The sequence below is a fragment of the Agrilus planipennis genome, unplaced genomic scaffold, assembly GCF_000699045.2.
Source record: "Agrilus planipennis isolate EAB-ADULT unplaced genomic scaffold, Apla_2.0 scaffold118, whole genome shotgun sequence".
Classification (NCBI taxonomy): Eukaryota; Metazoa; Arthropoda; class Insecta; order Coleoptera; family Buprestidae; genus Agrilus; species Agrilus planipennis.
Window position 1 is genome coordinate 711,447 of NW_020438955.1, and position 25,188 is coordinate 736,634.

The 25,188-nt window shown below is 36.5% G+C and overlaps 3 protein-coding genes across 8 annotated transcripts in view; 2 read left to right on the top strand and 1 right to left on the bottom strand.

Annotated features, from left to right (window-relative positions):
• LOC108738922 (trypsin 3A1) overlaps positions 1–1,931 on the top strand; it is a 16,849-nt gene extending 14,918 nt beyond the window's left edge. The window contains exons 4-5 of one of the 3 annotated variants that reach the window (XR_003231213.1): positions 210–403; positions 467–1,319. Coding sequence is in view for 2 of the 3 variants with exons in the window: in XM_018472538.1 (XP_018328040.1) it covers positions 1,327–1,467 (141 nt within the window). In the remaining variant the exon portion in view is untranslated. The other 2 variants (XM_018472538.1, XM_025974969.1) reach the window with 2 other exon arrangements.
• Positions 1,932–6,322: 4,391 nt separating this feature from the next.
• The window catches only part of LOC108738947 (odorant receptor 4-like), a 39,052-nt gene continuing 20,186 nt past the window's right edge, over positions 6,323–25,188 (top strand). Inside the window, exons 1-6 of one of the 3 annotated variants that reach the window (XM_018472579.1) lie at positions 6,323–6,542; positions 7,633–7,856; positions 7,920–8,021; positions 8,236–8,347; positions 10,181–10,339; positions 12,438–12,674. In XM_018472579.1, coding sequence (XP_018328081.1) covers positions 6,402–6,542; positions 7,633–7,856; positions 7,920–8,021; positions 8,236–8,347; positions 10,181–10,339; positions 12,438–12,476 — 777 coding nt within the window. In that variant the 5' untranslated portion in view covers positions 6,323–6,401 and the 3' untranslated portion in view covers positions 12,477–12,674. Of the gene's footprint in view, positions 6,543–7,632; positions 7,857–7,919; positions 8,022–8,235; positions 8,348–10,180; positions 10,340–11,018; positions 11,395–12,437; positions 12,675–25,188 lie in introns of those variants that run through there. The other 2 variants (XM_018472577.1, XM_018472578.1) reach the window with 2 other exon arrangements.
• Positions 12,823–25,188, bottom strand: part of LOC108738943 (P protein-like) — a 30,256-nt gene continuing 17,890 nt past the window's right edge. For both annotated transcript variants that reach the window (XM_025974975.1, XM_025974974.1), the window contains exons 9-15: positions 24,660–24,801; positions 23,866–24,062; positions 22,636–22,729; positions 21,565–21,707; positions 14,074–14,332; positions 13,177–13,270; positions 12,823–13,006 (exon numbers count right to left, since the gene is read on the bottom strand). In XM_025974975.1, the coding sequence (XP_025830760.1) occupies positions 12,922–13,006; positions 13,177–13,270; positions 14,074–14,332; positions 21,565–21,707; positions 22,636–22,729; positions 23,866–24,062; positions 24,660–24,801 (1,014 nt within the window). In that variant the 3' untranslated portion in view covers positions 12,823–12,921. The remainder of the gene's footprint in view (positions 13,007–13,176; positions 13,271–14,073; positions 14,333–21,564; positions 21,708–22,635; positions 22,730–23,865; positions 24,063–24,659; positions 24,802–25,188) is intronic.

The following is a 25,188-nucleotide window of genomic DNA, read 5'->3' on the forward strand; positions in this document are numbered from 1 at the left end:
ATATACAATGTTACAAAAAATTATTTTTTGAAAACTACATCTGCCAAATGACCTTCGTTGACACCTATGCATTCATGGAGTCGAGCCTGAAAGTTCTGCATAACTCTTCGCAGCCTATCAACAGGTATTGCTGCAATCTCGTCACGAATTCGTTGTTTGAGGGCCGGGATTGTCCTGGGTGGATCAGTACCAAACATTTTCGTTTTCAGATAACCCCATAAAAAGAAGTCGCAGACAGTAAGGTCGGGAGACCGAGGGGGCCAAGCGATATCCCCGTTTCGAGAAACGACACGCCCTGGGAACAATGCATTCACCGCATTCATTGAAATTCTTGCAGTGTGGCTTGTTGCACCGTCTTGTTGAAAAAGTGTGTTTTCATTAACTGGAAAGCGGTGAAGTTGAGGTGTGAGCAAGTTCCGAATCATTGCAACGTATCTCTCAGAATTAACGGTAACGGCATTTTCAGCCTCATCCTCAAAAAAATACGGACCGATGATTCCATTTGCCGACATTGCACACCATACTGTCACTTTCTGAGCATGAAGAGGTGTTTTATGAAGCAAACGAGGGTTCCCTTCCGCCCAGTACCTGAAATTTTGTTTGTTAACAAAACCGGAGAGGTGAAAGTGTGCCTCATCACTCATCCACAAGTTGTTAACTTGGTCACCGTTTTCTACCAACCTGGCATGCATCACTTCACAAAATCTGAGACGCTGTTGATAATCACTTAACTTCTTAACATTGCTTGTCGAACACGTTCGATATTTTCAGGGGTTCGAATCGTTCTGGCACTACCACCTCTTTTTCTAGAGGTCGATCCAGTTTGCTCGAGGTTGTTTACCCATATTTTAATCGAATTGTCTGACGGAACAGGTTGGTAACGTGGTATGTTAAAATGCCGTCGAAAATCCCGACGCGTTTGCACTAAACTATCGCCATTTTGATAATAAGCCTTAATTGCGTAACCGCGATGCTCACGCGTCCAACGCTCCATTGCAGACTAAATGGCAAGCCACTCGGGTTCCGGCAGGCCTGTGACTGTCTTCCCTACGACTTCAAAGCGCGCTGCAAGCCCCACCCCAAATCTTCCCGTTTCATTGCCGAACCCTGTATATGCAACCAACTACACGCCCGAATAGAGATATTTAGACCATTCTCTTTTTTTCCAATTGTTACCCTCCAATTCGAATTCTCATCAAACGATAACATCCTAAATCCCAGTGTAGGCTACGACGGTATTTAAATGTTGTAATGGTCAGCAGGTTAGCCCCTGCTCCCAATGTACGTACTTAAATTATGTGGTAATACGAATGAATTAATTTTTAGGGAGATTCTGGTGGCCCATTGGTTTGGAAAGATTCCCTCGTTGGTCTAGTTTCATTTGGAAGGGGTTGTTCTACTGGAGCCCCTGGAGTTTATACCGACGTTACTAAATTTCCCGATTTTATTAAAGAAAACATCAAATGATTCATACAAGATTTATTTATTTCATATTAGCTACCAATAGTGTCGACTGCTGAATTTGAACCAAATGGGTAGTTAGTATTTATAAAATAGACAAAATTTCTCTTAATTCAGTTCTTTTCTTTACTAAAAATATTTAAAGCATTGCAGCGGTTATTAAACTTTTATTTCTTTTGAATAATTTGTTCCGCATAGATAAAATCTACTTTTCTTTTGTTTATAACATTTTGCGTTCATTGATCTTTTGATTAAAGGATCTTCTCGTTTGTCCAATGTAGACTTTGCTGCAGTTTTACACCCTGGATTTTAACATACAGCAAGTACAAGGTTAAGTCTGGGTGGTTGAAAGGAAGTTGTAAAATATACAAATAAATACTACAGAAATTTCACTTGTATATAAAAAATTTTAAAGGTTATGTACGTGAAACTTTTATAATATTTAATTCTAGATTTTGCACACACTTTTATTTGCGTATTTATTATACAAATTATTTTTGTAATAGTTTTAAATAAATTGTTTTCCATTTCATTGCAATTTTTTGTTTCCTCCTCGATAACAGTTTAAACATTCCAAAAGAAGTTTCATTTCCACAGCTGTTAGTTCTTGACTTACGTGCCTGTATGTTTTTCATTACTTCTAAAACTTTTCTCTTTAATAAATACATATTAAAAAAAGTTGAAGAAAATTATAGATCAGAACACCTTGGAACGCCCTTCTCTAAGTGTGTTAATAGCTAGAAATATATTTTTATTTCGTCAAGTAATATACGTATTATGAATTGCATGCTTTTACGTATAAACGAAATAGTTACCCAGAAAGACTGCTGGTAGTTGCATATTCCAGTATTTACTGCAGAGGTTCGTATAGAGATATGGAGAACCACATAGACTGTTTCATAAAAGTTGTCTACAAGATTCTTGATTATTTTGGAGGTATTCAGCCAAAAAGTCTTAGCAAAACACGTAAAGTATCATACTTTACTTTCTATGTTTTCCTTGTAACTTACTTTTTGCTAGCGTGTAAGAACTTTGGCTATTTGGACAATAGTTTGGAAAAATTTTCTGAATCTGCAGAATCATCTTTGACGTTTTGCATGGTACGTATTACAATTAAGTGCATGGTATATGTAGATATATGCCTACAAATGTCTCACCACTCATCATTACTCAAAAAACTAACAAAGAAGGAAGTTCAGGAGAATGACCTTACCGAAAACCCCTATTGCTCCGCCAACCATGATTAGGAAAAAAAAAGTTTAAAACTTTTGGGTGTTTGATTCTCACCAGCCAGTAATGCTGGTGGACGGGCAGTCCCTCCGGACTACGCCGGAAGGTAGTGCGGAAGGCCCTCTTCAGCCTGCTTTCAGGAATCGTGGGTATGGGTGGGTGGTGGTTCGGGTGAGAAAATTGAGACGGACGAAATGAAGACAGACGACAATGAAAGATTATCTGTGGAATATTACTGCTCCAGCATATGCATAAGTGATCCAAGGAAACCACAGAAAAACTTTGGACCAAGGCATACGGACCCGGAATCGAACCGGCGTCCTCCCGAATGCTAAGCAATGGTCTAAACTTCTATGCCATGTCGCTCGTTCATGATCAGGACTACCTAGCATACCTACCAGCTAAGCTGTTGCGAAGGTCAAAACTACTACGTGTGTGTTCCATTCATGTCAAATTTTTTGCATTTGACTGTATTCTTGCTATTATTCTTATTCGTTTAATGTTGGACTTGATCTTGGTTGTTAAATGTGCACAACCAAGACAAGGTAAGACAAAACCACAAAACGAAGACAATTTTTGCTCATCGCTAACCATGGCTTAGCATTCGGTAGGATATAAAATAGATTCCGGGTCCATCTGTTTCATTTTAAATTCCGCGGTAGTTTTCTTGGATTGGGTCACCAAATGCTGGCACAACAATATTACACATATAAACCTTCACCCTTCTACTGCCCCCATTACGCCTGTCCTCTCTGTCTTACCCTAAGCAGGCTGAGGGGAGCCTTCAGGCACCAGAGTGCAGATCGTCTAGGAGTGTCTCTTAGTGGTTCCTTTCCGTAGGAACAGGGTACGCGGTAGACTCCTGAGGCTAAACGAAGGTCCTTTTTATCCTTAGCTGATCTGAAGGTCTACTGGAGCTTCTTCTTAGGTTTGAAGTTGGTTTTGATGTCATATCTCTTCAAGACTCTGCCTCTTTCAGCCTCAAGAGTCTAGCGCAAATCTTGTTCCTGCGGTACGGTCTACATAGGAGCCACTAAGATGTATATGGGAACGAGATTCAAGGAGCACAAAGTAAGCTGCCGGCTAGGACACTCTAAAAAGTCGGCTTTGGCCGAACTCGCACTAAGCAACAGCGACCACAAAATGCCCCTTGAGAACTGCAAATTCCCATTCGGTCAACCGCAGAATGGTTAGAGAGGTCACCGACATCCAAAAACATCTGGAGAACTTCAACAAGAAGGAGCGGACCCTCAGACTCTACCAGATCTGGAACCCGATTCTTAAAAACACCCGAACGGTACAAACCAGCATGTTGCTATTGACTGAAGTAAATGTGACAGTTTTATTACAGACTATGCCAATTTTGAACGTTCCAACTGTACCACAGTTGCTCATTTTTGATATATAATCGTTTTCTTTGCGTCTATAGTAGTTTTGGTTTGATTAATGATTTATTGCACCATCCATGGTGTGATGATGAACTTAAAGTTCATAAATACATCATTTTGTTTCAGTTTATAGTCAAACCGCTAATAAACTATTTCAACAAAGAAGAAGTGGGGATTATCATTTCCGAAAGAAACAAATATCTCAGTCAGGACGATTATCCGGAATTAAAAAAGGATATCAATGCTTATCAGAAGATATTCTATTATTTGTACAAAGGCTATATAGCAATGGCAACGTTAACAGTTTCGTTTCAAATATTCAAACTTGTAACTGGTTCATTTATTTATGCCATATGGATACCTGATGTGGGAAAAGTATATTTTTACGTAAGTTATACAGTTAAGAAGGGAGGGGAAAGTGGATCATGCTCACCCTAGAATCCTCCTGGTTTACCCTAGAACATCAATTATTCAACTACAAATAACAAGATAAATCTACAATAATTTACACATATTCATTCTTTATGAAATTTCTTCAGAAAGTCGTGTCAAGAAAATGGAAAAATCGCTCTTGATTAAGATGAATGTGTGGTATGAGAATTTTATTCACTTAAACAGTTCATCTTTTAAAATAGTGTAAAGTGTGTGTTGTTCAAGAACTGTCTTTCTTTCGGAATGGACAGCAGTACTTACACGTAGATTTATCAGGATTTATGTTGTGTCTTCGAGAAAATTGTTTACAAAATAAATTATTTTCTAGCATCAAATATAACTTATGAATGAAAATATAAAAATAAGTATCTTCCAACATGTAAAATATTCAAAATTCAATAATTGTTTTCATTCATTCATTACTTCACTATTACATGGGTCCCAAATATGGAGACCCTATACCCAGCAAGTATCTTCTAAGTAAAAAAATCGACCCATCTGTAACGTAGTAGGCACGGTTTGTCGTGGTTGCTGTTGTCATCTCCCGTAGCTTAGTGCTCAAAGCATTGGTGAGCTAAGCCAGAGGTCCCGGGTTCTTTTCCCGACGGGGTGTGACAACAGTAACAAAAATTTTCCCTCATTAACTTGAGGTAGTTTGTAGTTGATGGAAAATTGAAAATGAATTTTCACATTAATATTTCAAATTAATCACTATTAAAAATTGAAAATGACTTAGAAATAGTAGTTATGCTTTCAGAAGCCATAGAGTGATCCTCGAAGCTAGCGCCACTCAAAATTATATATTCCATTCAGTTGTATTCCATCTTAAAACGCTTTGGAACTTATTGCCTAATGAACTAGCAGAAGCACATAGATTCTTTGGGTTTAAAAAACATATTGAAGAATATATTAGTTTAGTTTAAGTTACTACGCCACTCAATATATTTGCTTTTCTTTTATTTATAATATTTATATAGTCCTTGCCCTTACAAAGACTGAAACAGTCTTGGTCTTGACCTTACTTTGCTCATCACTATTCAATAGGTGCAGCTACGTCTTTAATCTTTTAATATGAACATTTGGTTTTAAACTAGAAAGAAATTTAAAGTAGCTCAATTTTAAATCATAAAACGTATTGTAGCGAGCACGAGTGTATTTGTGTGCGATAGGGCACACGTGTGCGTAAACGGTTATCGATTCGCCGAGTAGCCGCAGGCGCCTTTCTTCATGTGCGCCGTATTTGTAAATGTGTGTGTCGTACCTGCGTTCTGGGAAAGCAGATAAACAGTTCAAAGAAAAAAAAAATAACAGGGCGTTTCGAGAAGGTTCCCGAAAGTAAACAAAAGATTATTTAAAGGAAGAGACAATCGCCGAAAAAGGAAGAAATAAATTGACCATTGCCGAAGTGAATCCAGAAATAAATTGACAGTGATAGCAGTGAAACAAATAGCGCAGTGAATAGTGATATACCAACAGTAGTGTAAATAAATAGAATAATTCATAACCTAAGTTTAGTAATAATTTAATAGTGTTTTTAAATTCTTTAATAATTAGTATAAATAAATAGTTTTTATCGTTATCAATCCAAGAAGTTAATTTTGTTAAACCCACGAACGTTACAGTATAATACGATAGTCTATTTGTTGCTAACGTTTACCTTCAACGCCCGTTACATCAAATTCTTTTAGATATGATGCTTAGAATTAATTGATTTTTCAATAGGAAATGTCCACATGAGTGTATCATAAATTGCGACATACAATTGTAATCGTTTCGATTTTTATTTACACGCCCACCACATCATAACAACAATAATGGAACAATGAAAACGCTGATTGTGTTGATTTTAACTTTTCGTTATTGTTTAGATGCCGCGAATTCGCGATAATAATGCGTCTAGTTAAAGTGAAGTTGCACATTAAAAGAATGGCTTCTCTTGAAAAATACATTCGCAAAAAGCTTCGTTCTTCTGAATTCAAAGTGTGGAGAAGTATGAAGACATGTGTCCAGTTTTTCAGCTGGGCCTTTCAGGTATAAAATAAGCGAAATTTATTAAAACTGATTATAAATAATTTCAACCTACGCTAGCTAATTATTCACCCTCGCGCCCCTTCATCCTAAAGACATTCACAAAAATTAACTTTCCATTGTTCAACCCCAAATTTCATACTTTTCAGTTGTACTGTCTTATCTTACTTTAAATATTTTTTTTGTTATATTTTGTTATATTTTGTCTCTGTTTTGTACTATTCCTTTCAATAGACTCAAATAATTTGGTTGGTAGGACACCTTCTTGGGCATGAAGGTCTAGTCAGAGACATATTAGTGGCAGAAACAGGAGTTAGGAGGGGTAGAGGTAGACCTAGATTACTGTTCGCAAATAGTTAAGGAAGTGGGCTGTTCTAGTTTTAGGGAAATGCGAAGTTTAACTCAGGATAGGAAAGAGTGGAGGTACGTGTCCAACCAGTCTTATGATGATGACTTCCTTTACTTCCACCTTCGGCCCCATCCTCTTTTATAAATCTTTCCAACTCGAACTTCTCTTTATTGTCTTCTTCATTTCAATAAAAGTTTCGTTGACTTAATGAAGAATGCTCGTCTACCACATGAGTCATCCTGGTACTATTTCCGGTCCATGCTCTCCGGAAATGGTCGAATGCTTCCGTAAATGTGCGTTATCTAATTATTTCACTGACATGTAATCATTCTGACGAAACTATGTTCCGATTCTGGTTTTTAACTTTTGAGTTAACCGATGCAATGAAACATCAAAGTCATGATATCATCTGCTCCAGGTGGGACTCGAACCCATCATGTTCGGTGTGGAAAGCCAGCGTTCTACCGGCTAGGCTATTGTCTAGGCTCACAATTCGTATTATTATGATAATACACAATACTTCATTAAGAAGTTCGCCTTGCTAATTTAACGCATAAAGGAATATATATATATATANACTCTCTAATTTTTATATTCGAATCTATATTACTATTAAAATAAACTGTCATGTTCATATTTAGTAAAGTATATAACTAGACTTAATTATCCTAAATTGTCATAATTTATTTATTAACTGGCGGTAACAAACAAAGATATTAACTTAGATACCTTTTGCATTTCTAGATTGTTGCGTTTTGCCAAATTCTGACAATTCTGCCATGCCTGGTAAACATTATAGGAACTGATTTGCTACTGATTGCATTATGCACCGAGTTGATGATTCAGCTAAGAATTCTTTCGAGTGAAATGGGAAATCTGAAGTTTGACCAAGTAAAGTCAAAAGAAGATAAATTAGAATGTAACAGACGATTAAAGAAATGCGTCAAGTATCACATTTTCTTACTCAGGTAGCATTTTCTTTCATATGAATAATTAAACTGTATGTATAAAATATTATTTTTGTGTTTCAGGGTATTAAGAAGGGTACAGAAGGTATTCTCTCCAATACTGCTTTACCACCCCGTCCTGTTATGCCTTACGATGTGCTTTGAGACTTACATAATAACAGAATGGTAAAAGATATTCTTTTGTTTATATTATGGTCTATATGTACGTACCTACATAATGTTTTTGTCTATTCAGTTGCAAATTATAAAATTACTTTTATTAGTAGGTAGGGACCTACTACTAATTTTTTTGTTACTTAAAATTAGCAGTAGATACTGTAAAAAACAGAAGAGAACTCAGAAAGGTGGTTCTCTATAACCTATTTTTTTTTCTGTTTAGTCTTCGGGACATGAGACTGATGCATTTACTTATAAAGAGCGTCTTGTATGTCATGAGTGAACTACTCGAATTTGCCATATACTGTATTTCAGCCGAATTTGTTGCTTTTGAGGTAAGTCCGAACAATCGTCATTAACAACATCATCACGGGGTACAGTTGAGACGATCAAAATCGGCAAAAGTACACAGTAAATTATCTGTGAGAAAAGACGTATCTTCTTTCTTGTTTCAACTTCGGACTGTAGCCATTTGCTACGTTTTGAACACACCTTTGTTAAGTTAGGAAACGCTTCATGAGTAGTATCAGCAGATAAAGTGACAAAAGATAACCGAATAATAGTCAGCGGTGCAGAGGTTAGAAGTTGCTTGGGTACACAAAAGATCAGGGTTGGCATAAGGTCGTCAGTCCTAAGACTGGTTGTGGACACGCACCTCCACTCCACTAATCTTCGCATTTCTCTAAAACTGGAAGAACCCATATCCTTGACCATTTACGAACGGTAATCTAACCTAGGTTAACCTCTACCCTCCTAACTCCTGTTTCTGCCTCTAATATGTCTTTGACTAGACCTTAATGTCTGAGAAGGTGTCCTACCAACCTATCTCGCCTATTTCTTATTTAACAACCATTTTCCAATTTTGCCTGGTTGGAATTATATCTTCATAAAAGCTTCCTGCTTTGTTAAATTGCTGAGAATGTTGAACTTTCTTTAAAGTCCGATACGAGCAACATGCTCAGCTGCTCTTTGTCTGCATCTCTTTCTGTTACACATCAATTAGTTTAATGTTATTAGTGCCCGCTGCAATTCCTACCAGACATCTCTTTTCTATGTTTACGATATGATATTCCCTACAACGTCTGTCGTGAGTAAAAGTAGGCGTTCTGTCAGCAACCGCTCTAGCCTAGTTAGTAAATTGAAAGAAGAGAGTAAATGCTACAGTTTTATTGCGGACTATGCCAATTTTGAACGTCTCAACTATAGTAAGTTCGAAAACTTTCCCGAAAATTACTTCATCCAACATCCGTAATTATTTGAGAATACTGTTTAACTTGAGTTAACCTGTTCCTCTCATCACTCCTGTTTCTAATTTTAAAATGCCTTTAAGTAGCCCTTCACGTCCCTCCTTTTCCCTATTGACTTTGTTACTTTTTCCAGTATCAGTATTAACATTTGGTGACCACTTATTTTTGTTAATAGTGTAATGTTCGTGGGTTTAACAAAATTAACTTCTAAGACTGAAACGAAGACAAAAACTATTTATTTACACTAATTATTAAAGAACTTAAAAACACTATTAAATTATTATTAAACTTAGGTTATGAATTATTCTATTTATATACACTACTGTTGATATACCACTATTCACTGCGCTATTTATTTCACTTCTGTCACTGTCAATTTACTTCGCGATTCATTTTTGCAACGGTCAATTTATTTCTACTCCTTTTGTCGGCGATCGTCTCTTCCTTTAAATACTCTTTTGTTAACCTTCGGGAGCCTTCTGGAAACATCCGGATAATTTCTTCTTTCTTTGAACTGTTTAACTGCTTTCCCAGAAAGCAAGTACGACACACACATTTACAAATATGGCGCACATGAAGAAAGACGTCCGCGGCTAGTCAGTGAATCGACAAGCCGTGCACGCACACGTATACCTGATCGCACACAAACACACTCGTGCTCGCTACAATAGTAACGCGATCCTGCGCTACTCTTTTTTTATACAAAACATCCGACTTCCTAGGTATCGAAATTCGATGACTTCTTCTTGTTTATACTCTCTAATTTTTATATTCGAATCTATATTACTATTAAAATAAACTGTCATGTTCATATTTAGTAAAGTATATAACTAGACTTAATTATCCTAAATTGTCATAATTTATTTATTAACTGGCGGTAACAAACAAAGATATTAAAAAACCATTAATGTTCTATTTAAGGCTATCAACATTGGCCAAGCCCTCTACGATTCCAGTTGGCACAAACAATACCTAAAGGCGATCACTCAAAGTATACCATTCATTCTGATGAGGTCAAACAAGGAAATTAAGTTCACTGCCAGTGGCTTATTTAAGGTTAAAATCAGAACTATCCTGCAGGTAGGTTTCTATGTTATCCTAGCGATATGCTACATCATCTGTTAATAAAATAGATACTAACAATAATGTAGAGGAAAGTCGTCTAATTTTTTTATTTATATACTTCGTATTTTTCAGTATTTGACAATTGAACATGGTTCCAACATATCACACTTGTTATACTTCATTTACTTTCTCTAGCAATGTGCACCTTCCAATGTCTTGGATGCGCGCTAGCAAATACGTAGGTAGGGAGAAAAAAGCTCATTATACTCTCGACTCTTGTTCATTAAACATACTTTTTTATACAGTACCTGCCAAAACTTTTGTTCAATCCTGAATAGTAGTGCGAATCGAAAACAAGCGTTAAAGCCTTTAATATGTCTTCAAATATAAATAAACATCTCGTTGTTATTTTCCGTAGTAATTGGTACCAATAACAGCATATTCGAGCAATGCAATTGTAGTGGATAAAATGGTCAATTTTTCCGTGCAGTACTGTACGGATTATACGCTCCTCACCGCTTAAGAGTTTGGCCGAGAGTTGTCTCCTTCCTTTTCTGTCCTAGTGCTGTTCTTTTCTACGTTACGCAGGTCAAACCGAAGGTCACATCGCTAAAGAAAGTAAACGAAGTATAATTCAAATTCTATAGTATTTGAATTTTTAATGCACCATGAAATAATTTTTCTCTTCTTCTAGCTATTGAAATTAACATATTCAATATTCGCATTATTGAGGACCTTTAGATATCACAGTGGGGATATTTAATAAAATATCATATTTACTTTACCACTAATATTTAATCACTCAGTATATGTTAGCTTACAAAGAGTACCAAATAGTATTAAAGTTGATATTTATTTATTACTACAAACAACGTAGTGAACGCCATCTACAGATTATTACTACTTTTGTGAGATTCGAAAATGTTCGACAAGATCCATGCCCGTAAGGATATGGTCTTGTCGAACTGAGTCTAGGGCGTATACCGTCACTAACTAAAACTGAATTGTTGCATTCAGTGGCGTCTTTTGTATGGTTTGATAAAAACTCAATAAATGAACCAAAAAAAGTCTCTTGTCATAAGACTATCAGTTTTATTTCTATTTATTAGAAATGAAGAGGTATTGGAAAGAATAGGAGAACAGAGGCCTCTATGGAAGTCAATAAAAAATTGGCGAGATAGGTTGGTAGGACACCTTCTTAGGCATGAAGGTCTAGTCAGAGATAGTTAGGGATGGGGGTTGTTCTAGTTTTAGGGAAATGCGAAGTTTAGCTCAGGATAGGAAAGAGTGGAGGTACGTGTCCAACCAGTCTTAGGATTGATGACCTTATGATGATGAAACTAATCAAATTAAAAATTCTTGAGCTAGTTAAAAATCAACTAAAAGTGCCATTTTTTATAATATTCGGATTTTTAACATTCTTACACACGTGAAATAATTAAGGAGAGGAATTTTAGCTCATTAAATATAAACAAATTGTCATATAGAATAGAAAAAACAAAATAAGTTGGTGAAAATCAACCCTAACTTTAGTCATATAGCCAAAGTGTCATATAGTTGAGACACTCAAAATTGGCATAATCCGGAATAAATTATCTGTGAGAATGGATGTGTCTTCCTTCTTTTTTCCACTTGAGACTGTAGTCAAGTCATTTGCTGCGTTTCGAACACGCCCTTGTTAAGTTAGAAGATGCTTCATGGGTAATACAGACAAAATGAAAAGAGATAACCGAATAACAGTATGTGGTGCATTTAGAGGTTGCTTAGGTGTGTAAAAGATCAGGGTCGGCTTTATAACTGTCTGGTTCGAATTATATCTGCAACCACGAGAGGTGACAACAGCAACTACGACCAACCGACCTACCAGGTTAACGATCCGTCGTTGCTGTTGTCACCTCTCGTAGTTTAGTGGTCAGAGCATTGGTGCGTAAAGCCAAAGGTCCCGGGTTCGATTCCCGGCGGGGGTGTGACAACAGCAACAATTTTTCCCTCATAATTTGAGGTAGTTTGTAGTGGGTAAATAAAAAATCGAAAAAAAGATTTCAAATTAATATCGCTCTAGTCTAGTTAGTAAGTCGAAAGAAGAAAGTAAATGCTACCAGTTTTATTACAGACTATGCCAATTTTAAACGTCCCAACTATGGAATTCTAATTAATTACTGTAGAAGTGTCTGTGAAATGATCGTGCACCTTTTGTGACTAACCGCCACGGGTTACAATGTTTAACGTTATTGAAATTTCAACCCTCAATAAAATTATCTATACCTAAAAAAATTAATACTTTTCTTTCTAAAAAGGTTCTGTTTGTAAGGTCTCAACTTTTTATTTTTAATTGATGCATCGAGTACCTCATTGCTTAAATAAAACAGCAGTAAAACGTACGGTATTTAAAATATGTTTTTATTTCCTTGGAGATAACACAAAACTTTGTAACCTTCCACTATAAATTCCATTATATATCTGTTATTATTTAATATTTCTATGTTAAAAATAATTGTTACCTACAATAAATATTTTAAATATACGTATATCATGTAAAAAAAATGTAAAATTATTTGTTTTTAATTGACTATGACCATTAATAGAGAGCCTCAACATTAATTCCATTCAAATACGGCATGGGCCACTATCAGGTATATCGTTACAACCAAAACGCTGGCTACCATTATCGGAAAGCCAACCCTGGAATTAAAAAATTAAATATGTACTTTTCACAACAATTTAAACACGTAATAAAAAAACGTAATTACAAAAACCAAATTTCACACCAAGTTAAAGTTACAGGATATTTTATTAACCACTGGGTATACCATGACAAAATTGGCTTCTAGTTTTGTTTAAATATCACTTACTTGAAAAAGTCCGTGAATGAAAACTTATATCCGTGTTGTTCCGCAACTCCTGCACAAATTATATTAGAAGATGATCCAAACAACGATCCATTTCCTGAAATAATTATAACACAATAGAGTGAAGAACTTTTAGTTAAAAAAATCCCCTTAGGGTAGAACAGAAAAATTTCGTTTACGGAATACGTATGTTAGATGTCTGTCAGTTTTTTTTTTTTACAAAACACCTTGACCCAAATTTATAATTAATATTTGCAGAACAGCGTAAGACACTTCGGAACTACCGGGTGTCCCGCGACACCACAAAACAAGCTTCGACTTAATGTGCTAAATGTACAAACTAAAAGGTTAAAAATCTATTGAATATCAACCTAATCGTGGGTCGTAAGTGGGCGCGGCGGAAAAGAAAAGATTAGAAGCGTTCGAAATCTGGTGTTACTGGCAAATGATGAGGATACCGTGGATAGAGAAGGTTAGAAATGAAGAGGTATTGGAAAGAATAAGAAAACAGAGGACTCTATGGAAGTCAATAAAAAATAGGTGAGATAGGTTGATAGGACACCTTCTCAGGAGTGAAGGTCAAGTCAGAGACATATCAGAGGCAGAAAGAGAAGTAGAGGTAGACCTAGATTTAAATTATTGTTCGCAAATAGTTAAGGATGTGGGATATACTAGCTTTAGGGAAATGCGAAGATTAGCTCAGAATAGGAAGGAGTGAAGGTGCGTGCCCAACAAGGCTCAGGACTGACTACCTTATGATGATGAAACATCTCGTTATGACATCTTGGTGTCATTGGAGCTTTGGAATCCAGAAAGAGTAGTTAAAAAGTCCCTATTTCAAAGCGTGACGAGAAAGGCGGTAAAATTTGAAAAATGTCACATCAACGTTATATTACATACCTCCAAAGCATGCTCCAAAAGATAGTGCCCAAACGAGAGGTTGAAGGGGTAACTTCAATTCAGCATTTTTCGATAAATTCACTGAAATCTTTACCATCATCGTTGTCAATGGAATATTATCAACGAAGGCCGAGGCTCCAGCGGACACCCAGAGAATCAGCAGAATCGCCACGGCCAATCTTGATTCTTGGTGCACTGACATTATTAGAGATTCAGTTTGCTGTCCAATCCAGTCAATCAAACCCAGTCTAGACAAAGCCTAGAAATTATTATAATTGTTGTACACAACCATATTGCTTTTGATATACCACGTGTCCTACAAATGGACTTAATATAACATGTAAAACAAAACAACGCAGAACGTTTCACCAACTTAATGAAATTCTGACAAGTTTTGGTCACGCGACCGTTGAATTCATCAAAGGTTTTAGAGTTATACCTATACTAAGAATGTTTAAAAATACTTTTAGATGTTTTTTATTCCTACCAGCTACTAATATTGGTAGATAGGTAGAACCTCCGAATTATTAAGACGAGTAGGACGAAAGGCCCTCTGTGGTACCCTTTTTTAAGAATGGTCCCTATCTCATCTATTATTATCTTCTTATATCCAAGTTTAACCTTACTGTTCACGTGTTTTTTCCTCTCCTCTTTTACCATTTATTCCAACCTTGTCTATTTTCTTGTCTCTTCCACAGTAATATCATCTTTCCCTCTAGCGTTCAACTGTTTATAACTACCTGTAGTTTTTCTTCCCACTTCTCCATTTTTGTCCCTTATACTTTCTTTTTAATTTTCCATACTTTCTTAATTCCACCTCCATTCCCGTCTTCTCTTTTATAAATCTTTGCAACTCAAACTTCTCTTTATTCTCTTCCAACTCTATTCCAAAAAACATTAACATTCGTTTCCTTAATGAAGAATGCTCATCTACCACACGAGCCATCCAGGTACTATTTCCGGCCCATGCCCTCCGGAAATGGCCCAATGCCTCCTAGTTCTCCACGATATATTACCCTACAGGTTCCTCAAGGTAGAGTCAAATTTTGTTCTGTGGTCGCCTTTTTTAAGAATGGGTCATCATGCACCACTCTATGATATACATTAACATGAGGATAATGACCTTACCGAAAGCCCCATTGCTCTGGCAATGATGACACATATTCGCGTAATGGCTCCAGTACATTCTCATTGTACCGTCCAAATGCACATTCTGAGTGAGAATACATTGTTCTTTAATTTATATTTTTATACTCGATTTATTTTTTATTTTGAGGTAATATTACTTATAATCGCCACACGTGCAGTTGACCTATTTGTGTACCAACTGTTGCGAAGGTCACGAATAGGTATGAGTGTTGCATCAGTTATTGCTTCCAATGACGAAGGGCTGTCAAACTGGCGACTGTTCTAAATCATTGCCTCCAGAATTTACCTTTTAAATATTCCAGAATACCGATCAGACATAGTCCATATATTTGTGTATCTGATCCTAATGAAATAAAATAAGTGGGACACACACAAAACATAACTTTGTTCGGTTGTTAACTAAATTTAGATTTTGAGCGAGGACGTCTTTTAATACCTAAAGTTTCCAGAAGAGATTGACTCAAGAAAGGAAGAAGTTGAAGTGTATGTCTAACCAGTGTTCGGGGTGAAGGCCTTATGATTATCATTATGATTATTACTATCATTTGTTTTCAGCGTCTAAACATGATGAAAACAAGCCTAGTAGTTTACTTCTTTGAACACTTTAACTGATCGTGAAGTAATATCCGACAGTTTTCAAAAAAGTATAAGCTCATACATACATAGGTATATATTTGCTCAGTCGTTATTTTCCGGGTAATTTATTTTTTATTTGAACTTAAGCAATAAAAAGCTTTCAGAATTATATTTTCTGAAATGTTCTTCTCTGCGGGTCCCGGAAAATAATAAACAGTTTAAATGACTTTATGGGTTTTTTTAAGATGTTTCGGAAATTGCACGGGCAGGTATATCATACAACTCAGCAGTGATGGTATAACGTTACAAAAAAAAGAGTCTGCATGAAAGAATACGTAAGTATATGTATATGTATACCTAATAGTGGACAAGAAGGTATGTATATTTTAAATGAATCTGATTATGGTGTAATTTGACTTTTAGGTAACCAAAATAACACACAATTTAATCAAAAATCGCCCAAGTAAATTATATTGTAGTTCACACTAAATTAGATAAAAACATTCAAAAAAAGTTGCTTCATCCAAAACCTTTACGTTTTATACTTTCAAAAACATGTATAAAAACGTTGGCAGATTCAAATCTGCCGCGATACCAACAGAGGAAGTGAATTCTTAACCTTAACTTTCTGTTGCACATGTTCGCCCCATCAACACGTTATTGAAGATAATAAACCAATCGAATTTGAATTAAACTCTGACAAAAAAATAACTCCATATATTGTACTCACTTAATAACTGTACCCCTAGTAATATTTTCCTTGTTAAAATGATAAAAATATAATAATGTTGTGCTTAGTGTATTCTGTGCGTCAATATGGTGTTGAGCATTGAAACATGTGTTCGTAACAAATAAACGGCATGGCTGAACGTTGCAACAAATGAATTCTCATATTTGGATAAATAATAATGAAAATATTTTCGATCTGTTCGTTAACTACATACATGCAAACAATATTCGCTGAATTTATTATTTGCCAACGATCGTTTCTATGCTAATTTTCCTAATATAAGTTTATTTAGATATTACACTCGTATACAGTGTCGGTATAATACTCATAAACGCATAAACTATGCATGCATATATGATACTGTCATGTTCGTGGGTTTAACAAAATTAATTTCTTAAACTGATAACGACAAAAAAAACTATTTATTTACACTGCTGCTGATATAGGTATCACTATTCACTGCGCTATTTATTTCACTATCGCTGTCAATTTATTTCTGGATTCACTTCTGCGACGGTCAATTTATTTCTTGTCCGCGATCATCTCTTCCTTTAAATACTCTTGTTTACTTTCTAGAACCTTCTGGAAACATCCGGATAGTTTATTTTTTATTTGAACTGTTTAACTGCTTTCCCAGAACGCAGGTACGACACACACATTTACAAATACGGTCCACATAAAGAAAGGCGCCCGCGGCTAGTCGGCGAATCGATAAGCCGTTCACGCACACGTGTGCCCGATCGCACACAAACATACTCGTGCTCGCTATAATAGTATTGGGAATGTACCCGAATTTAATCTGTACCATGGTAAGCTACAAGACGCCTGTCGATATTACTATTATCTTCAATCCAAACAAACTGTATTAGGTAAATACTCCTTTCACGTCAGTCTATCATGGAATATTTTATTGGTGCACTTAAAATAACCAATTGCAATTTTCACGTCACACCCTGTATTTTGGTTTTTACATTAAAATTGCTTACAATGTAAAGTAAAGTTCAACATTAATGAGCCTTGCCAACTAGCGTTGATAATGCCCGCATTAGAAGTGGGATTTAGTGGAAATTGGGGTGAAGCTCTTTTTTGGTTATTTAGTAGATTTATTTAAAAATGGTGTGGTTTTATGAAACCACGATGCAAGTAAAACTTTTCGGATTGTAGGCATTTAACTGTAAATTTTCGGAAAATTATTCGATTTAGGGTATTAAAATTAAAATCGCGTTCTTAATCTTATCTTAATGATTGGAAAATGATAATGATAATCAATAGTACACAACATATCCTACTATAAATCTTAATTTCAATCTGCGTATGAGAGTACGGAATGCATAATAAATACAATCATTCAGATGATAGACGCATGTTAAAAACTGAAAACAATATTTACTTAAATCATTGAATCATTTTGAACTTCAGTTATTCGATCAATAATTTCATCTTCGCTTTGAGTTTCACAGTCTATAAATGTAATTGTCATGCACTTCCACGAATGAGTGAGAATGTAAATGGTACACGGTTAGCTCATGTGAGCCATGGGCGCCGCCATATTGGCTGCTCTGCCAAGCGCCTTTCAGTTTTACCCTTACTCCGCGGCCGGCTGTAATGCGACATGCGTTAGATGGACGAAAAAATTTGAGGCGATGTAATAAAAGTTTCACTTTAAAAAGAATTAACAATTAATCTACTGCACGGATATAGCCTAAGTGAGGAGTTAGCAAACTTTGAAAATAGAAGAATCAAATCGTCAAAGCGTATCGATTTGTATCATCATCATCTGTAGTTCTTAGGCTTTCACGGCCGGCGTCTATCGATGCTGTGTTTTCTTCCGGGCTTTTGGGCCGTGGTCCGTGGAATCTTACTTTTCCAAAACGTTTCGCCGTTCTTTGCTGACGGCATTTTTGATGATTGGACTGATTAGTTACGACTCAGCACCTGCCCAGTCACCACTAAAGATGCCGTCAGTAAAGAACGGCGAAACGTTTGGAAAAGTAAGATTCCACGGTCCACGGCCAAAAAGCCCGGAAGAAAACACAGCAGCAGCATCATCATCATCATCATCATTATCATCATCGTGATCATAAGGTCATCGGTCCAAAGATTGGTTGAATCAATCCTCGCATTTCTCATAAACTAGAACATTCTACATCCTTAGCTTTGCGAACAATAATCTAATCCAGATTTTCTTCGTGTTCTGCCATCTCTCTTTTCTTTATTGACTTCCATAACGCCCTTTGTACTTCTAGTCCTTCGAATATATGGTACTTGCAGCATGCTCCTTGAGCACTCCACCTTCCACTATTCCCCCCACCCCACCCCACTAGCAGCTGAGTTCCAGCAATCTAACAAAATGCTACAGACGGCTCGCGAATAATGGTCTACCGACTATTGGCCTGGACCCTAGGGCAAGGACGTGTGGCCCCGGGACCACATGCGACATCCTTCAGTTTCTTCAGCTCTGACCATCTTTCATAATCTGAAGTTTAAGTCATCTCAATAACTACAATTTTACAAAAGTAACATTTTTAGGTACATCTACTTTTGTGACCTGTTATGACAAGAAGGTTCCCCACCTCTACGCCAGGGTCTCACACAATGGAAGCCTGTCATACATATTACGTATATTACGTCACTGACTTAAGAACGGTTTTCCCCTGATGTATATAAAGAAGCTTATTATCAATGTACGTTTTGTATTCAAACAAACCTTTTATAATTTTTTTGAATCGATCTTTTCACGATCAATACAGAGTACAACATATTTTGAACGATGTGATGTCAAAATGATGATGTGCGATATTAAGCCGTTTTATGATGAAGTGTGCCCGTTACCGCCACTCCCCCGTGTCTGTCGTAATTATTGTCTTTAGCACAAAGAGATATCGAATGTCGGGCTCTCTGAATTCCGGCTACGCAAGCTGAATGTAATTATTAGACTACAATTTATATGCAGTGACTGTTGGAAATTTCATTGTGCAGTCCCACACCCCCTTGTTAGCATTAATAACAAGAGACAACGTTGTGTGCGTGTATGTACACATGTACATGACTGTCTATGCACATACGTACCAACATATGCACGTCTATGTCTTTACGCAAGAGTGGTTACTTACAGCTTCGAGGAACAGCAACAACACTAAAGTGATCCCAAGATACTACAAAATTGTTTTTCATAATCTTTACGAAAGATCCCATTAACGGATCCAATAAGGGAGGTATAGAGTGAAGAGATTGTTTAATAAATGAGAGACCGATATAGAAAATTTTTAATGTTCTTGCTAGAGAGTGGACTATTCCAACGACCTAGACGCTCTGGAGTAAGATGGATAGTCCTCTTTAGTCTACTTCAGGAATTGTGGGTAGTGGATGATAGCCAGGGAGAAATACATAGGCCAGAAGGATAGCGTGGAGATAAGAAGCAGGAAAACCACAAAAATCAAAGAAAATACCACAAATGGCGCGGTAAACGCCATCTGTAGTACGATGCCACATTTTTAGATTACGTATGCTCCAACAAGGTCCATTTAAATATATGGATATCTACTTGCTGAAACGAATCCCGGCGTAGCTAACCTCAACGTGATACAGACCACTTCGAATTAGTTTATTCGATTATGGTAACGTGCCTGTCACGTTGAGATTAGCTACGCCGGGATTCGTTTCAGCAAGTAGATATCCATATATTTAAATGGACCTTGTTGGAGCATACTTAATCCAAAAATGTAGCATCGTACTACAGATGGTGTTTACCGCGTCATTCGTGGTATTTTCTAAAACGCACTGTTAAGACAGCAGGTAAAAGATCTGTGTTCTGTCGGAGCTGTCTGCGACCCGCTGATGAGATCCAACAAGATCGAAATCGCGATCCGCGTCTGGCAGTTTCGACAGAATACAGACCACTTTGAATTATTTTATACAAAAATCAAAGATCAGGGTACACGGACCGGTGGAGTCGAAACATTGGTGCAGTCCAGAATAATAAGCTATAATCTAACATCTAGATTTTTTGCTCAGTAAATGATGCATAGTAAAATCTATTAGGCCGACGGAACTATTGAATCAGTCATAGCTTCTTGGCATTGAAACTTATGCTCAATATCGACTACATCACTAATGAAAATTGTAATCACACGTGTTTCATAAATTACGTTTTATGTTATTACTGTTTGATCATCGGAATGCAAAGTACCCAGGAGAATGCGTAAATCCTGAAATCTGAAAAAGTTCTTGCGTGGTACCATTCGGGCACACTCTTCAATACGTATAAGCCGAAAGGGCCTGATCCCCCACGGCGCAAGACTAATTCACAAATTCAGATGAGATTAGGTGGGGGAACGGACATCAAAGAGTTCGCACCCGGGCCCATTAGGGCGTTGCTATACCAATGGGATCTAAATAGCGAAAAAATTGGTGGTCAGTTCGAAGCATGGTTAAGCACACATCTTCTTCTTTCCAACCTGACCGAGTCCACGTATTTTCTGAAAACTAGAATGTAGTCTGCCCTCTGTACTCCTATTTTCCGTACAGAACCATACTTCAAACACATCTTTTCAAAAATTCTTTTAGAATTTTCGAATTAATTATTCCGCATCACATGCAGCTCTCGTGTATATTCACGGAAGAATACCGAACAGTCCCATACTAATATCTAATATCTCTTAAAGAAATGCCAAATCCATCCATGGAAGATACTACTATCCTTGAAAGAAATTAATAAGGGACTTCATCAAGGTGCATTACTGCATGGAACACTTTTATTAGCGCGAAACTGAGATGATTCTAAATGACTAAACATGTCCAACCCAAAAATGATGTAACTCAAAAATAATGCCGGAAGAAGTAAACCATGATTATCAGCGAAAGATAATTCTTCCCGAACAAATGACATGATATGACACGACATGACCATCGATTCCAAATAATCAGGTCTTCACCATTAAGGGGTTAACGTTTCAAGTGCGTGGTTTTTCACAAACACTGGGGCATTCTTGAATCTTGTGATTAAAGAAATGTAAGGATCTTCAATTGCCACTTACCTCCATCAGTATGAACAAGGATGCAAAAAAAATTAAAGTTGACCATTCCACCCTTGCCAGAATTGAATCCAAGTTATCTTTGTCGTAAAGTATTAAAAGGAGCAAGGCCCCTAGGAATGCCGTCCAACCCATGCCAAGATGACCTGCAACAATTTCTGATCATGGAGAGATATTATGCGAAACGATTCTTAGTAAACGTGTCCTTTCGCAAACAATATCAAGGAATATCAATAAAAAAAATTGTTTCATTTACAGATTTGTTAAAGTTGATCTTACAACGTAAAAATTCTTTAGTTGTAAGGGTCAACTATGAAAATAGTTTTCAAGATTTAATCTATTGACATCAAAAATTAAGAAAATCATACATACAATTTAGACATCTTTTTAGAAGTGAGTTAGTTTAATATGAAATATTCTGAAAATTCAATTCTGAATTTTTTACCCACTACACACTACCCCAAATTAATGAAGGAAAAATTGTTGCTGTTGTCACACCCCCGCCGGGAATCGAACCCGGGACCTTTGGCTTTACGCACCAATGTTCTGACCACTAAACTACGAGAGGTGACAACAGCAACCACGACCAACCGACCTACAAGGTTAACGATCCGTCAAACTGATGTAACTATATACTGAATATACTATGATTAAACATACATACAATTTAGACATCTTTTAGAAGTGAGTTAGTTTAACATGAAATATTATTCTGAAAATTCATTTCTGAATTTTTTATCCACTACACACTAGTGGTCAGAACATTGGTGCGTAAAAGGGCCCGGGTTCGATTCCCGGCGGGGGTGTGACAACAGCAACAATTTTTCCCTCATTAATTTGAGGTAGCGTGTAGTGGGTAAAAAAAATCAGAAATGAATTTTCAGAATAATATTTCATATCAAAAGAAAATCATAATTTAACTTTTTCATCTTCAAAAATACACAGAAATAATGGTTTTTAAGTTTAAAATAATGACCCTCCAGAGTCCAGAGGTTTAGATGAATTTTGGTTACTTTACAATCATCATAATTTCATAATTAATAATGGTCAGCATGAAGTAGTTTCGGTACTTACTTATTTCTGGAACTGAATGCAGAAAGAATGATGGAATAACAAACAAAAGTACTATTCCGGATTTGATTAATAAGGGTTTATTCCTAATACGATACTGCAATAAAAGAGGAACAATTAGAAACAAATTCTTTGAAAAATAGGTGTGATGTTAAGATGGTCCAGTTTCCCCGATTAATTTTCTGTTCGATTCTGTTTAAAAGAAGGAAGTACGAATATTGTCAATATATGTCGAATGGGTGCCAAGTAGTGATGAGGAAAAACAGTGTTGGTCTTACAGTTTCGTCTCACATTACCTTAGTTTTTCACGTTCAAGACAAACACTGAGACTAAGTCTCGCGTTGATAATGCCCACGTGTGAAGTGGGCGAAACACGTGTCCGCTCATATAAAATTTATTTGTGGTAATTAGGGGTGAGTATTCCTTTTATTTTTTAACTGAGACTAAGTGAACAAGACGGTAAAGATAGACCTGGAATTGCAAGGTTACGAAAGAAGCACATACTCTTAATTTTTCTAAACTGATATGGTAAGTCTAGCAAAAACAAGAACCATTATTCCAAGAAAGCGAAGAAGTATTATACATCGCGTGTTTAATGGTATCTAGAACTTTCTGGAACATTCCATATCGATTTTAACAGTTGGACACAATTTGGAACATTCTAGATCATTCCAGAAATTATCAAAACCTTGTAGAACATTCTAGATCGATTATAACAGTTGCACACATTCTGGAGCTTTCTGGATCATTTCAGAAATTTTTAGAACTTTCCAAAAGGTCTCATAAGTTAGAAAAGGACAGATTTATGTTTTTTCACATTTTCGCCTGCCACAACCACCCACTTCCACCCACCGCGACCAAACTCTCTTACTTTCAGCAGGAGACCAGGGGGTATTTACCACCCCAACGGGAAGTCGATAGGCGTTGGTGGTGAAAGAGAAAACCCTGTCTTTACGTACGCACGTTAGCATTTTATATATATATGAAACGTTTGGAAGTTTAACATAGCGCCATCTATTGAATATTGCGATCATAAATTGAGATGTGAGCTTTCCTATCTTTCAAGTTGGATCAAACGGCACACGGCGTACAAATTTGATTAAAATCGGTGAAGTACAGTAGTTTAGGAGTCCATCGCGGACAAACAACGTGACACGTAATTAATATATATTAAGATAAGCAGAAACGAAAAAAAAATGGTCGAAGAAAACAGGCCACCTTCAACGAACTCACCTGATTCTGCAAAGCCTCCAGATTATCCTCAAAAGGATCTCTATTCGAATTACTACAACTTGCAGTCTTCGTTTGCAACTTGCCCATAAGCTTTGATGTCCTCTTCATCATCGATTCCTTTACAACATCTTCGTCTTTACTGTAACTGCTCACCGAGGCAACGGCTCTTTGCCAAACTGCTATTTCCCTTTTCAGTTCTTAAAATATTCAACATCATGTTTCAGGTAGAATCTACTTTAACTTTTTTTTTTAAGAAAAAAAAGTTACTTTTGCTTCTTGAAGAGACTAATTTATGAATAAATGATGAGTTAAGGTAAGACACGTGCCAAACACCAACACTTTGCAGATTGGTTCCATTTACCAATAATGTTACAGCAAGTAATAAACTTTGTTCAGAAAAATCTGAATCTAAGTGAATCAATATTTCCGTTTTTAGATTTTACCCGCAGCTCGCTCACATTGATATACTAAATACGTGTCAAATGTCATCGACGACCACATAAAACTAATTTCTCTATCCTTTGGGAAAAGTATCTGGATGAAAGGTACCCTACGTCCTTTTCTGTACCCCTGACAATGTGTATACAAAATTTCATGACAGGTTTTACCCGCGGCTTCGCTCACGTTCATGTCCTAAATTCGTGTCAAAAGTCATCGATGACCACAAAACTAATTTTTGTATCCCTCGAAAACAGTATTTTTTTCTGGATAAAAAAATACCCTATGTCTTTTGATACGTCTTGATCTCAACAAACTTGGATCATGTGCTCCGTCAAAAACACCGAAATACGTACCACTTACTTCCTGGCGTTCCCTGTCTCTGACCTTGAAGTCCTTATCATCCTTGTAAAAGAAATGAAGTAGAAGCTGAATGACAATTGATGAAAGCAGTACTCCGATGCCCATATGTAGGGTGAATACTGCAAAATTAACACCCTGTGAAGTAAAAGATCAGATAGTGATGCAAGGGAAGTCTTTATTGACAAGTAAACATTTTCTACGGTGGTATACTTCATTTACTTTCTCTAGCGATGTACCCCTTCCAATGTCTTGGATGCGCGCTGGCAAAATCGTAGGTAGGGAGGAAAAAGCTCATTAGACTCTCGACTCTTGTTCATTAAACATACTTTTTCATACAGTACCTGCCAAAAGTTTTGTTCAATCATGAATAGTAGTGCGAGTCGTAAACAAGCGCTTAAGCCTTTAATATGTCTTCAAATATAAATAAACATCTCGTTGATATTTTCAGTAGTAAATGGTACCAATAACAGCACATTTGAGCAATGCAATTGTAGTGGATAAAATGGTCAATTTTTCCGTGCA